Source organism: Engystomops pustulosus, chromosome 3 (genome assembly GCF_040894005.1).
Source record: "Engystomops pustulosus chromosome 3, aEngPut4.maternal, whole genome shotgun sequence".
Classification (NCBI taxonomy): Eukaryota; Metazoa; Chordata; class Amphibia; order Anura; family Leptodactylidae; genus Engystomops; species Engystomops pustulosus.
In genome coordinates, this window is record NC_092413.1 from 182,278,775 (window position 1) to 182,294,191 (window position 15,417).

Below are 15,417 nucleotides of genomic sequence, written 5' to 3' on the forward strand. Positions count from 1 at the left end.
TGCGTGCGCGTCCCTGTGTCCTAGGAGCGTGTGCGACGGCCTTGGGAAATTTAAAGGGCCAGTGCCCTTTACCCTGACGGATCTTTGTGCCTCACAGCCTTAGATAAAGCTCCCTAGTGATTATCCTGCGTTCCTGTGCCTCCTGCGTTCCAGTGTGTTCCTGCTCCTGAGTCCTGCGTTGCCGTGTTCCTGTGTTACCAGAGTCCCTTTGTGTTCCCGTGTTACCAGTGTTCCTGTGTCCCGTGTTACCGTTCCCATCTGCCTGGAACTCCCATTGCTGACCCCGGATTGTACCTTACCCTGCATCTCTGCCCTGACCTTGTCCCTGGACCCGACCTTGAAACCGTCTTCCATTAAAGTACCTCGAGCTCAACTGCCACCGTGGGCTAGTCACACCTGTGGAACGACCTGGTGCTACCCTGACGCAGCAAGTCCATCCCGCTTTCCGACAGGCTCTGGTGAATACCAGGTGCCACTTAGACTCCGGTCCCAGGTGTCGGCTAGTACCACCTCTCGTGGTGGTCCAGTGGATCCACACATGCCGCATCCTGACAGTATGGTCTACATTTTGCAGCTGTAGCAGTCTAATAAAACATTTACAATGCCAAGACACAGTATACAGTCATGTATTCAGTAACTACTTTATTTTTTGCTTTATTTTGTACAGAATGCAAACATTTGCATTAACTTTGCTATTTTACAATTTTACAAACTAGGTATAAAAAGACCATAAATAAAGAAGATAAGTTATGCGTACCTAAGTTCCTAGGGAAGAGGAACCAGTTACTCTCCCCCTTTGCCAAAGCAAAGGCAAAAAAAAAATTACATATGAAACAAAATTGGAAAACATAACAAGTCTAAACAATGTGTGAACCAAGAAAAAAAATATGCTCTGTTAGAATATTTTTTTATTTCTTTTTTTTTCCTTTTTTTTAGTAGAAGCTAAATTAATATTCCTCATTTGCAGTGACACAAAACTTATAAATGTCCCTTTTTTAAAAACTTTTTTCTGGTTAACGTTTGGTGGGTTAGGTACACGTGAAAAATACTGCTATTAATAAACTGGATCATTCCATAATATTTTCAATCATAACTGGGCCACCAGCATCCTAGGGCTCAATTATAAGCTTGGAAGTTAATAAGTCCCATTAGAATTTGGGTATTGCTAGGTAAACAACTCTCGAAATTACACATAGTTTTTGGCAGTAACATAAAATACTGATTCTTATGCAGATTCACTCCTCATTTGCAGCAATGCTGCAAAGCACGCTAAACCATTCTAGGCAATGTAAGGAGCTAAAGCGTTGAATGTATTTCGGATGAAATATCTGATTACCTCTAATGCCCTCCTAAGATACTCCAAATGGAGTTTTCCAAGACGGTGATTTAACTAAATGTTCTAGACTTAACCACAATGCTGCGTTGACAAGTGACTGTCTATGCACTGGACTGTGTTACAGAATGGAAGAAACCTGATCTAATTTTATGCTATACTTGATACCCAATGCCTTATGGCTGGCAGTACGTCTTCCCTAGCATCATTGCTGATAACGCTCGGAACTTCATTGGATTTAGGAGCTCACACATGGAAGGAATCTTTATCGGGAATGCAATGGGATCTGGTGATAAAACTCACTGAGGTTGTTCTGAAGGCCCCTGGACTGCCTGATATTCCTAGTTCTCCATTGTGGATGGTCTGCACAGCAAAGAGTTAACGGAAGTTAGACGAAGACAAAAGGTAAAGCACAAAAACAAAAATTTATATATATATAATATTTTATATATATATAAACTTAATCGCCAGCTCCGCCTGGTTGTCACTGGCACCAGTGAGATGCTGAAACAGATAAATTGCATATTTTTATGTAGAAAGTAAAGTCAGATTACATTACAGAGGCTGTTACAAATGAGGAGCAGGCCTTGAACGAAGTACACCATCCTTCATAAACCATAAAGCATAATTGTCCCGTAGCTCATACCAAGCTGGGTCTATCTTTAAGGTTAGTTTGGCTTATAATTTGCTCCGTTTTGACCTGCCATTTGTCCAAAATGCTCCAAAATTTGTCCAATGATCCTCTTCGCTTTGCAGTAAGAAAATCTCTGTTCTCATCTGAAGTGCATCTATTCCCTTTTACTGAAGAAAATAAAACGGGTAATGCTGAAAGGCCTCAGTAATACGATTTACTAAGACGAGTAAAAGATCCTGGCATGAAAACATGGCACCCTTAGTGAACATCAGCTGGCATCCATCATCTGCCTCCTAAATGGCAGTCCATAGCTGTGCATGAAGGGCACAGGAAGACCTGTCGGACGGTTTTGGAAATTTTTCTTGCTGGAGAAAAAAGCAGCTGTGCCAATAAGTGGGAGATCCACAGACTCTTCTCTATTGCTTGTAGCAACCTAGTATCTTCAGTCCCAGACCTTGCTGTGGATGAATGGTGGAAGTAGAGTGCAATTCTCTAGAAAATCAAAGAGAAAATGTTGAATGTCTACAATTTACAACTATCAATCTTTAGGGATTCTTCCATTTAATTCAACTATGAATCCACCGTATCTATGACTACAGATATGTGAATAGTCAATTATTTATATATCCCTGCACCAACTGATTGTTCCAATAAAATAAAAGCTTCCCAAAAGATTAAAAACGGCTGCCCAAACTGGGGGAAACATGAGACAGCTGGAGAGAGAAACAGGATTCTTTGTTTCATTGCGTTGCCTGCAAACTCAATCCTCGAAGCAAGATGGTGCTTATAGTAATTCATAAGAAACAGCCTTGGTACAGATGGCCTAGCAATACTATACTATAGGAATTGAAAACATACCTTCATGTGATTCCCTACGTCGCTGCTGTTAGGTAGTAGAAACACACTTCCATTCCAAATAAGGTGTTCCAGGACAATCCTGATTATCCTCAGAGTTGGCAGACGACCAAATGACCACAGGATACTTTAAGTTATAGACAGCAACAATGGTCCGCATCTCCAGCTAAGGATCACATAGAAACTTCCATTTGTCCACATAGAAAAAAAAAACTTGCACCCATTCCAAAAAGATGTCCATGTGAAGCCCAAAAAAACAATCCACGGAAATAAGTCTGGTATAATGTAGGCATCAAGCAACATGAGCGGGCCCGAGTCCACTTCCAATGGTTGTCTGTATGTTCCTGATGGATGATCTACCGTAAGTGTGGCACAAATGACTAAATTGATTCTTGTGTTTTTAATGGGTTTCACCTCACTCCTTTCATAATTAAAGTCTCTGTCCAATGGGGTGAGGCTAATAAAAAAAAGTGCAGTTCTTCAATTAAAGTGCATGGATGAGGTAAACTAATTTTTTTTAAGAGTTCAGAGAGAGAATCTTTGCCCAGATGCTCTTCAGACAGGAACCATCCTGCCTTGCATCTGTTGCATCTGGGTCCTCATTCCTTGGACACTACTCAAGATTTTGTTCTGGTGGGCGGGTGAAGTGATCCCGATCCGTGTTAGATCACTAGATAAAAAAAATATATATATTATTTTTATACATCACTAAACAACACAATTCCCATATGTCGTCAGGTCAAGATCACTAAAAATACTTACTCTTGGTTGACATGGACAACTGACTCCAGGTTATTGTACCCTGCTGCTGTAAAGTTATCTTTATATCTTTCCATTTTAATGGCCTGAAGCCAATCTACCACGGAGACTACCTGGGACCATTCAGGCGAACTGGGGTCCAGAAGAGCTGTGTTTGTTCTGCCAGAAAAAAAATATAAGAGTATTAGTCAAGTACAGAAAACATATTCTGTTCATATTGTGTGGCTGTTATTAACAAGCAAATCATACAATTAATATAGAAACAATCTGGCCTTATATCCATGGACAGAGAACCTACAACACTCCATCTGTTGATAACCAAGTTCTATACCCGTCACACTCTTGATTTTATTATGTGTTGTTTTTCTTCATTTTATCTTTTGTATTCATTAGAACTTTTTGTGGCAACATTAACATTAAAGGGTTGAGAACTATTTACAAGACCCTTATAATCACAAAAATGGCTTGGTCAAACCCTACTGACCAATCCTACTGGTCAAACCCTACTTCCCTCCTCTCCTGAATCTATAACATTGATATAACCTAAGGATTGCATTTCTAAAGATCATATACACACATTTTTCTGGGAAGCATTTACCTAATTGGTAGTTTTTAGAATTTTTGAAATTTTATATATATATATATACATATATATATATATATATATATATATGTTATTTATTTTATAGAACTTGTATAAGCCATTAGTGATTTGCTGTCTATAGGTTCTTCTTCCAATACTACCATTATCAGGTCTAGGGCCGCCACAGCTTCCTTCTATCCCTTTTATATCTATGAGTTATGTCCTAATCAGCCTTCCTGTACTTACACTGCTTATACTGAACTCAATCGCAGAGAAAAGCCCAATCAACTAGATCCTCAACAAGTTCTCTAAGAGCAGACAAAGCCTTGCTTGCAGGGGAGATAATCCGCTCTTTAATCAAAATGTTCCTGAACAGGCCATATGATGGAATGGGCTAGAATAAGGGGGTCTTTGATGTTGGGGATGAGGAATGTAATTCGCCTCAGTTCTTTCTGTGTTGGACCTTTGGGGTAATTGCTTTAGCAGATTCACTGCCGTGATTAGTAACATATCCTGTAGCTGATGTACATAAAGGCCAGGCAACTGCGACGGGGTTTTCACTCATACTGAGAAGGAAAATCGAGTCTTCACTTAGTAATAGAAATATATGGAAAAAGTAGGACTCATCATATTCCGAGAAATGACAAGTCTCACATATTCCCAGCATATCCCTAGTATGGTGTGAGCCGCCTGCTGACTATAAAGGGAGGCCTTCCTCTGCTCCGCTTAGTGGATCAAGTTTCGGAAATTCTTTTATCAAAAAACGTTTTCCCTACACTTAACCCCTTTGTGTAGTTAATCTTTGTGGGGCCATAGGGTAAAAGCAACACAGTTATCACTGTTATCACCAATAGGTCCCGTATTTTTTTTTACTTTGAGCTTCTTTGCAGCCCAAGGGAGTCTGCCGGCTTTCTAAAGTATCCAATCAATATCCATAAACACAGATACTAAAAAGTCTGATCAATGCGGTTACAAATGTAAAGTGATCGGAGACTATTCATGTCAGGAGAAGGGGGGGGGGGGGTCAGTCCTGTTAGACCTAATTGAAAATGTAACAGAATGCTGGATATTTCTGACTATGGGATTATATCACCCTACAGGGACCTTTAACCAATTCCTACAGCACAGGGGTCATTGGTGTGTTTTAATATGAAGACTTTTACTTTACGACATCAATGGAAGCGGTTCTGCACACCAACCTTGAGCCTTCTAGTCCAGTCCTTTTTAAGCTATTTGGGTTTCGGATGAGTTTGTCGAGCATGCTAACAATCTGTCCAAACTTGGGCCGGTCACTACGTTCCTTCTGCCAGCAGTCCAGCATGAGCTGATGAAGGGCAATGGGGCAATCCATGGGAGGAGGGAGACGGTATCCTTCTTCTATGGCTTTGATGACCTTTAAGACAAAAAAGTAATATAAAAATTAAAAACGAATAAAGATCCTATAGATGACATGGTACTTATTGTAATAGAATAACACATAAACCAGTCACTATACTAGCTATAAAACCAATTTATCTGGAATATCAGTTTCTGTCTTAGGTTTCTGGAAGTGCTGACCAGATGACCCTCTTATTAGATATCCCTGGCTACCTCCAAAGACATGAGCGCATCATATTTCCTGATGCACCTGGACAGTGTCTACAGGGTCTACGGAGAAGACGACATGTCTGTATGAGTGAATGAGATATAAATAACTTGGACAGTGCTTTCCAGAATAGAGGGAAATCGTAACACAATGCAGATTATGTATACATACTATGGGATCGCACGTTGAGTTCTATACCCAGGGAAACCAACAACAGAATTGTCTTCCTTGTTATTGTGTACATGGAAATACAATGTGGGTTATTTCCCCTGTCACTATTCTTAGGTTTCAGTGGGTCATCCAGAGACAGCTGTCTGAATCTGATCCTTAAAAGCCTATACAGATGGTACACTTAAAAAAGATATGCATAATTTAAGAACGGCCATTTAAAGAATTATATTTTTTAATGTTCCCTGGAGACAGTCATTTAATTGGCTCAAGAGATAATTACGCTAAGCTCATTGTGCTTTACAAGGCCGCTTCTCCCACTTGGTGAGTTGGTTAATGACACATGGGCCAATGCTGTTACATTACTTGTACTGTCTATAGCTCAGGATTTATGCGCTGAAGTCATATCATTAAATAATATGGGATCCTGCTGTGACATCACTACTGAAAAAGTCTCATTAAAACTAAAAACTCCGACCAGTTCTTCAGCTGAGAGTTAATCTTTGTCTAATAAAATGTCCAGATGAGTTAAAATATAAAATATTACATATTGTAGATCATTGCAAAAAAGATTGGCTTACATCTTGATTGGACATATCCCAGTAAGGTCTCTCCCCATAGGACATGACCTCCCACATAACAATTCCGTAACTCCATACATCACTAGAAGATGTAAATTTTCTATATGCAATGGCTTCAGGCGCTGTCCATCGGATGGGAATTTTACCTCCCTGCAATATGCAAAAAAAGATAAAATGTAATCATTAGTTGGTTCATTTATATAAAATTTCCCAGCATGCATTACCAACTCAGTTATCAACATATAAATGTTATAGGACACAGAACTGCGGCCCCAATTCTCTGATTAGGGGGATTCCCATTGCTCCACCACTGGTGGCATCTTGACAAACAGTAAGTGCCCACTCAAGCAGTGATTGGCTGAGTAGCCATTTCCTTTATGTCAAAAGACAACAGGAAGTAGAGATCAGCAGGGAGATAAGGCAACTTCAACTTCAGAGGGGGTCATTGCTTTTTTCATAATTTTAACCCCTTCTAAGTCATATAGAAAAACATTTCTCTGTACTAATAGTTGCCACATCTTAAAATATCTATCCAGATTTTCTAATGCCAATCTTGTGAAGTTAAACAGGCCACATTTTCGCATTTTCCATCCTCTTAAAATGGAATAATGAAGATAGAAATGTCTTGTAATGTATTTCTCACCTCAACCCATACTGTCAGCAGTGGCCTTAATCAATAGCTTGTCTTGTGTTTCTTACAGCAAGGTGACTGCAAGTGACAGATATGGCCTGTGGTCATTAAGCTGTCACCCTGCCATTTATTAACAGAATATACTGTATAATTCAGGCCAGGTACCAGAGAGCAGTGATTTATGTAATACTCCAGCAGTGAAGGTGTTACACATCATCTGCAACAAGATCCGCACTGGTATGCCTTCAATTAATGGAAAAGCCAACAAGGGCTTGGCTTCCGTAGCAGGCCTCAGTGCTTGGTTAAGTTTGTAAAGAACCTTCTTGATTTTTATCTCTCCTCGATTCACTTGGCTGAGATCCTGCCACTGATACACCTAATTGTTGTGGTAATGCACAAAGTGTGTTCCTTTCCCCGAGCCCCCTCCTTCTCTGAGTAGTTTTTTTGTTAAACTCCGAGCTGTTTATGTAAACTCCAAGACATGGAGACTCTGGAATGCGGCAGAGAAACATGGCATTGCACATTGTCATATGTGAGGTTAGATGCCTTGCCAGTAATTATACTGAGATCTGTTAGCTCTTTCTTCAGTGGCAAGTGAAAGTGATACATTAGACTCCGCTTCTTCTGCTTCTTCTGCCCACAGCCACCAACTGTGACCATATGCTATTCTGATGCCAGATTGTACAATGCGAAACAATAAAGCTTTAATCTGCTATACATGAGTTGTATATAACTCCCTACTTACCCTGGTAGTGTAGGCTGCCTCTGGATCATCCTCCAGAACACGGGACATACCGAAGTCAGAGACTTTACAGACCAGGTTGCTATTGACAAGGATGTTGCGAGCGGCTAAGTCCCTGTGTACATAACTCATATCTGAGAGATACTTCATGCCAGAAGCGATACCACGGAGCATTCCTACCAGCTGGATCACAGTGAACCTGCCATCATTCTTCTGAAAGAAAACAACCATTTTACTTATACGTTGGCCACAGCAGATCACAAATGGTAGTAGAATGATTAATAACTTTTGCTGTATGCCACTTATCATCATACATGCCTAACGTTAGATCAAGTTTGGTCAACATCGAATTAACTTAATTTTATCGGGAAGTCCCAAAACTGCTCCCTTGTTGGTGAAAAGAAGGATGAAGCTGTTGGATTTCCAAACGACCAATTATTTTTTATTCTCAAAACACCCTTTTAGGAAGTTGTATAAAAACTTTAATTTAAATTGTAATACACATTATTTTTATAATAATAGCATGCCGAAGAGAAAATCCAGACTCAGCACGGAATGGCGACTCAGTCATTGCCATTTACTTGTGCAAGGCCAGAGCCCTTCATAATGGTTTCCTCATAATTAATAGGTTAAAACTTCCCAGGGTGTAACTACCTGAAGTGCAGACTTTAATGGGACTATAATCACATGCTTGTGGCTTTCCTGTCATTAATACAATGCTGACCTGGAACCAAGGCCTTGCCATACTCAAGGTGTTTTAGTCTAGGTCAGCTTGAGCCAAGTTTTGGCAAGTAGTAACATGTACAAAAAAAAGGACCGCAAAAAATAATTACTTTTACCAGAATGTGTCATAAAAATTGTCTAGTTTGTGTTACACTAAACATAATTAAATGGTGGATGTGGTCTTATTGATCTTTACAGATATTAAGAAATGATACAAAAGTGACACCACAAAGTGCATGGGTCATGTAACCTTAAAGGAGTTCTCCTGCATCAAGTTCTCACATAGTTTTGGACTAGTCCACTAGAGAACCAAATGATCTTTCAGTGGGCCAGGCTCTAACCTAATACTGGACCCCAGAGATACAGCATACTACTACATACTAACTTGAAGGTCAGTAGTGTCTATTTTCTGGGAGACAATTAAGAATGACTCCCCTTAATCATTTTATCTGGAGGGCCCTTGGAACTCCAATCTGACACTGTCTGGAAGTATATGATATCTGATGGAAGAGCCCAACTAAAAGAGGATCACAAGATTGGGGCTTCTGTACCTAGTTCTATGCTAATAGAGGTTCTTTTGACTTCTGAGGTCCCATCAGTTGCATTCCCAAAGAATCAGAAACTTATCACCTATCCTGGGGCCATGTGATGCCTTGTTATTGTGGAAAAAACCTTTCCAAAGTCAGCAGCTGGTATAAACCATTGCCACCCATCCAACTAACTCTTCTGTGTAGGCTTTCCAACGCTTTTCCAACTTACCCGAAGGAAAGCATCCAAGGAACCATTCTCCATGTATTCTGTGATGATCATTACTGGTTTGCCTAAGACACAAATGGAACATACTTTATCACATGTAAGTCATTTCCAAAGATAATCCCATATAGTTACATAAAAAAACGAAGACAAATTATTGTTCCTGAACTATTCACTTCAGTACTTTACTAGAACTGTTATTATATTGTATGAGTGACCTAGTCTATGAAACATGAATCTAGTGACAGGTTCATAGTGGGTGTCTGTTTCTTTGCATAATTACCATCTAAATGTGTATGGAAATGTAAGCACTTTTCTGTCTTGGAACTATTTTTCACGCAGCACACTTATTTTTTTCTCGTCTCTTGCAGCTATTAGAGCAGCGGCATATTTTAATGCGGTGCATGTGAGGGTTTTATTCAGATTTTATGGTTTCATAAGTCACAGAGATGATAATAAGACACTGCTGGAATCTAAATCAGGAGCTTGGAACGTAGAGGAAAAAAAAAAGCTAGGACCAGCATCTCACAACATTCACACCTCACAATGAATAATAACTAAAATTTGCCACTGAGTCTGTTTTTTCATGCACCTAACTGCAAAACACTCCACATCGCCTGAGCCAAAGCATTGGCAGAAAGGACAGGACAAGGTAGAAATAACAGATGGGAATGATAAAAAGTCCATAGAACCCATTAGCTGCTAGGAGGAATGGGATAGTTCTTTCTGCATTAAGCTGTTATTGGGCTGGATATTAGGAAGACGTTTGATGGCGGTGCCGAGCACTTCCAAAGGATTTTGCCACAGCAGATGACTGTAATGAGATTTAATGAAAGCTGCTTTCCCTGCAATGTGCCATCCATTGTCACTGATGGGCTCGATGTTACAGTAAGCTCTGCCAAAGAAGGTTAAGCTACAGACCATGTTTTCCTTCTTCTATCCAAAAATGAGAATAGCTGCAGCCATCTGCTTCCTGCCTATATGTTAACAAGTCGCAGTCTTACACCACCCTGCAATATGTCCTCCATGCGCCTCTCTCAAAAACCTGCAGTGCTCCCGCCTGGGGAATGGGGAATTGTGAGAATCACCAAAGCCATAAATATAAATATTTCTGACATCAAGATTGATGTCTCCCTCCTTCTGCTAAAGGTAATATGGTCGCTGAGCCATCTGTCATTTCATATCAACATTTTATATCTATGTTGGGATGATCTATTATTCCTCTGAATATGCGTGGAAAATTGTGCAGAAGACATATCTAAAAATACTGCAGAGCTGCACTGTATGCCAATGTAAAGGAATGTGTTATTTCTGCAGAAATTTGGTGGCATAGATCATGTGACCTGTCCACAATATATGTAGTCTGTGCTATGAAACTTGGCGCTAACTTAAGAAGCTGAGTTGCATATTCTCATCACACATCCTAGCAATTCTAATTGTATATGTCTAGAATTTGGAGAAAACTGGTTATCTAATACTTACATTTTGTGACAACGCCTTCAAGATGAATGATGTTCGGATGATCAAACTGGCCCATTATACTGGCCTCGCTGAGGAAGTCTCGTCTTTGTTTGTCCGTATATCCAGCTTTCAAAGTCTTGATAGCCACATAAATTTCTCTTTTCCCGGGAACCTTAAGACGACCGCTGCATACTTCTCCGAACTCTCCTATAGGCAAAAAAGAGGGGTCAACCTCTACCAATTCGGAAACACAGACTACAAATTTCAGAAGTTTTACATATGAGTCTGACATGTCCTCACCTACGCCTATTACTTTCTCAATCTTGATACAAGAAGCATCAATTTCCTTTGCAAATTCCCGTACTGCTTGGTTAGGGTCTTCGTATGTAAATGGGTCTACATAAGTTTTCACTCCTGGAAAGGAAAAAAGAAGGTGAGTGTTACATTTTTATAAAAGTTATTACAAAATATATAAATATTCCTCATTTAGTTTTGTCATATATGATATTGAATATACAATAGAAAGGTTTGTCGCATTTTAACAACCTTTACCTTGATTTAAATGCTTCTCCTCATCGGCTTCTTGCTTTGCTTTGCTGTACTTGCTCCTCCTGTAGGAATAAAGAAGTACACAATTAGACCCATGTCCTTAACAGAAATATGAATGCATTCTTCATTTACAGAGATAGATATTCAGAATTATCAATATCCATACGGTTTCCATCACAAAGCCTATTGGGTAGCCATCCCATTTGCCGTGGCCCCTGAATGGCAAATCTCCTTAGTTATGCTACATAACTAGAGATGAACGAATCTATTTGTTGGATCATAGATTCAGGATGAATCACCAAAGTGAATCCAAATCTTTTCTTTTCTTCGGCCATATATTTTAAAATGTCAGCTTGCTAATACTGTCATTCATTCCAGAGCCTGGAGATAATGGATGGGGATTAAATACTTTGGAAAAAACTTTAACAAAATGTGATAATGGTTTATTAGTTTAAAAATCTGTTATTTAATGATCTAGAGGAGGTTATATACCAATTTCCAGGACAATTGTTCAGTTTAAATTGATTCACACCTGAATATGATCTTTTGAAAAATTTGTTGATGTTTCAGAGAAGTCAATTTTGGATGATTTGCTCACCTCTATATACAATTTACATAATATTAATTCATATTTGTGGTTAATATTAAGTAAACTTGCTTGTGGGATATTAGAAGAACCTGTCGAGGACAAATCCATCTCCCCTAAATTACATCTGTCAGGATTATAAAAAACATTCAGACAGAAATTCCTCTAGATCTGGGATTATGTGAACAGAGAAGGGCAATTATTGGTTATATTGTATCTATGGGGGCTTTGTCTACTGATAAAACACTAATTGAAGCTTTGAGAATATAATGACAGCTTTGCCATAAAACCCTTCCCCACGCATATCTTGTCACCTGGGTGACCTTTTACTGCCTGTGTGCTATCAGAGACACTGCTGGTTATCATTGTCCTTTCTTGGCAAAATCCTCATTAGAATAGAAAAAAATGCCATCTATGAGAAACAGTGACATCTGAACCGATAGCACGGTGCTAGGATTTCATGTCATCCAACAATCGCTTAGACAGTGGTCAGTCTCCCCCTCCTCCACAAATCACTACAGGTGAGAGGGTCAAGCAGGAGGTAACTTTTCCCACAGGATTTCTGGATGAACAAAAGACTGGAAACCTCCTGCTTCATGGAACTGCAACCTAGTGTGTGACACCTTCCTCGAATATCACGCACATACACAATGGACATAGGAGCATGTAGAAGTCAGGTCAGACTTTCAATGAACAAGATGGATGATATGGGACAAAGCAAAGGCAAAGGGATACTCATCAAATTCTATCCATATCAAGATATTAAATATCCACACCCCACTGTTATGTCATATGATGCTGTGGGAAGAACGTTCCAAGTCCCCGATTATATAAATTATGGTCTAATGGATACTTTTCATTATTTAGAAACAAGTTAGCAACTTGCTAATATCAGCTTCTGAAACGCAGTATACAAATAGTTAATGGAAATGGCAGAAAATGTGAGGCTGACTCACTCCCACCCTAATATGGAAGTCAGCTCGAAGAAAACCACATCCAAAAGCTCCACTTAAAAAGCAGCTTTGGAAATGAAGAGATTGAAGCCATGTACGGGGTGCCAAGCCGCTCTGAAACTACAGAGACACCATCTGCCTTCCTCTCTGTCAAACTCTTACATAACCTCATTAAACTACATGGGAATAAACGTGCAGAACTGTCCAGCCTGGTGCTAAAAAAGCAAAGGCTTGTTTAAAAGGGGGTGTACAGGATTAGAAAAAACATGGATTGTTTTCTTTAAAAAAATATTACCCAGTAACTTCAAATGTAATATAAGAGACAACCTATGGCCCAATGTGGCACTATCCTCTTATAGTGCAGTCTAGATTTAGCTTAGACAGTAATACTAGACCTGAAATCCAGCGATAGCTACAGATGCTTAGAAAGCCAGACACTTGAATGCATACTCCGCCACCTATGTGCAGTCCTAGGACAGACTGTGAGCTCAGTGGGACAGAAGGCACACTATGAATAGTCCTTTTTGATCCACACCAGGTTGCATTCCCAGCAGTTTCCTCCATACATTATACCATGAATGTCAGGGGAATGCTTCATGCATTCACTGGTACATTCCTGTCATTTCACTTTGACATCTTCAATTGAGAACTGGGTTTAGGGACCATCCTTTTGTTTACATCCTTGCATTTAGAAGATCAGCTCCTTGTGCTAAAATGCATCCTTGATGACTTTAGACAAAGAAAAGAAGGCATTTGAGCAATTTTTTACCCCCATTTTCCTATCTGTTCAACTGCAGATGAAAAAGCTGTTTGAATCCCCATTAGGAGCAGCGAGCCTGTCAGCTTCGAGCCTCCTTGGCTGCGTTCCCTAAGACAGCTTTATGGCTGACACTAAAGAAGAATCAATAAAAGTCCAAAGGGTCAACGTTTCATTTTTATCTAAAGTGATCCATTGAGAGCCAATCACTGCTGGCCTTCTATCGACCTGAGCCCACCCTCTCCCTAGCTGTTAATGGTGGTTGCACTGACAGCTCCGTAGGATGATAAACCGTCGGGGACCTGATAAAATACAACCTGGGTAGAGGGTCTCGAAATGATTTTCTGATTATATGGTATCAGCAGCTTTTGTAACCTTGCTTGTCGCAACCCGCGAACACAGACGTACCGCCTACACATTCCTTTTAAATAAACAAACAACCATTTGCATAGAGTGGCGGCATACTGGTAGTTGCTCAAATAACATAAAATTGAGATCTCGGGAATTAGTGGAATTAATTTTCCATTTGAAGCGGGGCTCCTGCGGCAGACATCATGCTTAAACTGCGGGGGGCTTCTGCTACTGGTCTCGTGCTGTGGAGATCAAAGATCTTGGTAGGAGTTTTGTACTAAGAATGCTATGTTTAGATGCTAATCAGAGAATATGTCTTTGTTTCAGGTCTGAACTCCACCCAGAAGAGAAAAGTACTGGCATTGGAGAGAGACAAAGGCAGAAATAAGCATTCTCTGAATCCTAAAAATACCTAACATACTTTCTCAAAAACTTCTTCCCCCTTTAAATCAAAAATATGAGAACATTTTATACACAAAGGTAAAGCATGAGCTCCCGTCAGACTGGTTTATCTACAACACTACTATTCTTATATATCTAGCTTTCATTAAGTCCTTAATTATCCAATTTTTTTCTCGACTTAATTGTTGCTCGGCTTCTTTTTTACATCCGGCAGATCCCGATTCAGCAGACTTTAAAAAACTAATGCTGTTTGCCTTCGGAAGACAAACAAGCAAATAGAATACAAAATGAAGCAGAAGATGGTTTTGTTGTAGTTTTGTGACTTACTGTTTTCATCACAATCTCAGAAGATTTTCCCAACACAGCAGCCTATGAATAATTTAGCAGCGGTTTACAATGTTTTATTTTACTATTCATTTAGAGAGGCTGAAATTGGCAAAGCCGACCCCATACCTTCTACTGATGACAAAGGCAGCGATGAGAATGACCACGAGGACAATGCTACCGGCCACAGACACCAACAGCACAGTAGGACTGGTTCCTTCACCGATCATAGGAGATGGGACTATAAATAGCAAAGAAAACACAATGCATTAGAATGAATTCAAAGCTACACAGCGGAGAGGAGCTAAATTCATACTGAAGATAGCCTACAGTTTATGGATGCCATTTATTCCTATTGTATGGGCACCATGACTAAATATAGGAAGCCGGCAATGAGCTTTATTGTATTCAGACAGAGGATGCCACCATTTACGTGCCAATGCTGAGCGATAGAGACTGTATCGAAAGGAAAAAAGATGTCTCACCTGTATTTGTAGTGAATTCGAATGGTCCACTGAACTCGCCATAACCCGCTGCAGTTCGGGCTCGGACATGGAACACATAAGCTGTCAGTGGATTAAGACCCTTAATATCTGCACTACGTGACCCGGTTTTCACAATACGGTAACTGCGATCATTTTGGTCCTGTGGGTAAATACATTTTTTTTTTGTAAAATTTATAGTACA

At 39.8% G+C, this 15,417-nt stretch overlaps 1 protein-coding gene across 2 annotated transcripts in view; it reads right to left on the reverse strand.

Moving 5' to 3' along the window:
- Positions 1-625: 625 nt before the first annotated feature.
- EPHA4 (EPH receptor A4) overlaps positions 626-15,417 on the reverse strand; it is a 47,141-nt gene continuing 32,349 nt past the window's right edge. Inside the window, exons 7-18 of one of the 2 annotated variants that reach the window (XM_072143134.1) lie at positions 15,216-15,375; positions 14,860-14,971; positions 11,361-11,419; positions 11,109-11,222; positions 10,830-11,015; positions 9,354-9,436; positions 7,875-8,084; positions 6,499-6,648; positions 5,364-5,557; positions 3,585-3,740; positions 2,826-3,492; positions 626-2,459 (exon numbers count right to left, since the gene is read on the reverse strand). In XM_072143134.1, coding sequence (XP_071999235.1) covers positions 3,378-3,492; positions 3,585-3,740; positions 5,364-5,557; positions 6,499-6,648; positions 7,875-8,084; positions 9,354-9,436; positions 10,830-11,015; positions 11,109-11,222; positions 11,361-11,419; positions 14,860-14,971; positions 15,216-15,375 — 1,539 coding nt within the window. In that variant the 3' untranslated portion in view covers positions 626-2,459; positions 2,826-3,377. The remainder of the gene's footprint in view (positions 2,460-2,825; positions 3,493-3,584; positions 3,741-5,363; positions 5,558-6,498; positions 6,649-7,874; positions 8,085-9,353; positions 9,437-10,829; positions 11,016-11,108; positions 11,223-11,360; positions 11,420-14,859; positions 14,972-15,215; positions 15,376-15,417) is intronic. The other variant, XM_072143135.1, reaches the window with a different exon arrangement.